This window comes from Wasmannia auropunctata, unplaced genomic scaffold, assembly GCF_000956235.1.
Source record: "Wasmannia auropunctata unplaced genomic scaffold, wasmannia.A_1.0 LD318239.1, whole genome shotgun sequence".
Lineage (NCBI taxonomy): Eukaryota > Metazoa > Arthropoda > Insecta > Hymenoptera > Formicidae > Wasmannia > Wasmannia auropunctata.
In genome coordinates, this window is record NW_012044651.1 from 1 (window position 1) to 825 (window position 825).

General features: G+C 40.5%; 1 protein-coding gene across 1 annotated transcript; it reads right to left on the reverse strand.

Moving 5' to 3' along the window:
* Nucleotides 1–11: 11 nt before the first annotated feature.
* LOC105460654 (putative uncharacterized protein FLJ37770) lies at nt 12–796 on the reverse strand. Its single transcript, XM_011707148.1, has one exon. The coding sequence runs from the start codon at nt 651–653 to the stop codon at nt 87–89; it is 567 nt and encodes a 188-aa protein (XP_011705450.1). The 5' UTR covers nt 654–796; the 3' UTR covers nt 12–86.
* Nucleotides 797–825: the final 29 nt, after the last annotated feature.

The window sequence follows — 825 nt, forward strand, 5'->3', positions numbered from 1 at the left end:
ACATAGTCTTCTTTCAGCTCGATACACTTGATCCAACGATTCTCTAACTTTTTCAAGCCATCCGAATAATATGATTTGTCCACCCTTCAAAATAAGCCTCTGTTTCGGCGATGAGCTGCTTTCTGGTGGTGAATCTCTTTCCTCCGAACCATTTCTTTAGGTTTGAAAACAGGAAATAATCGCAGGGGGCTAAATTTGGCGAATATGGTGAATGGGGAAGTAATTTGTAGCGGAATTCGTTGACTTTGGCCATCGGTGCCGGGGTCGCGCTTATGGTCCACAGTAAGCAAACGCGGCACCCATCTTGCCGAGAGCTTTTTCATGTCCAATTGTTCGTGCAAAATTGAAATCACTGTGCCATGTGATATGCTTGTGGCTTCAACAAGCTCGCGCACTTTTACTCGTCGATCAGTCAAAACAATATCATGGATTTTATCGATTTCTGGCGTAGCAGCCTCAATTGGACGTCCCGAACGAGATGCATCACATATAGATGTACGACCACGTTTAAATTCATTTACCCAATTGTATACAGTCGCTAACGCTGATGCAGACGTGCTATGAATATTATCCAATTCGGTTTTGATTTCTTTCGGCATTAAACCTTTCATATGTAGATGTTTGATCACTGCACGAAACTCATTTTTTTCCATTTTGCAAAAAATATACAAAGATTGTTTGCTTTAATCGTCTATAGAAATAAAACCACGCGATGAATTCCGCTCAAAATTTTACAGTAATCAGCTGAAAGATGCTACTTGTCAAAAAGTAATGTGACATGACACTGCAAGTGCTCTCTGACAGATTTTCTAAGAACTTATTGAC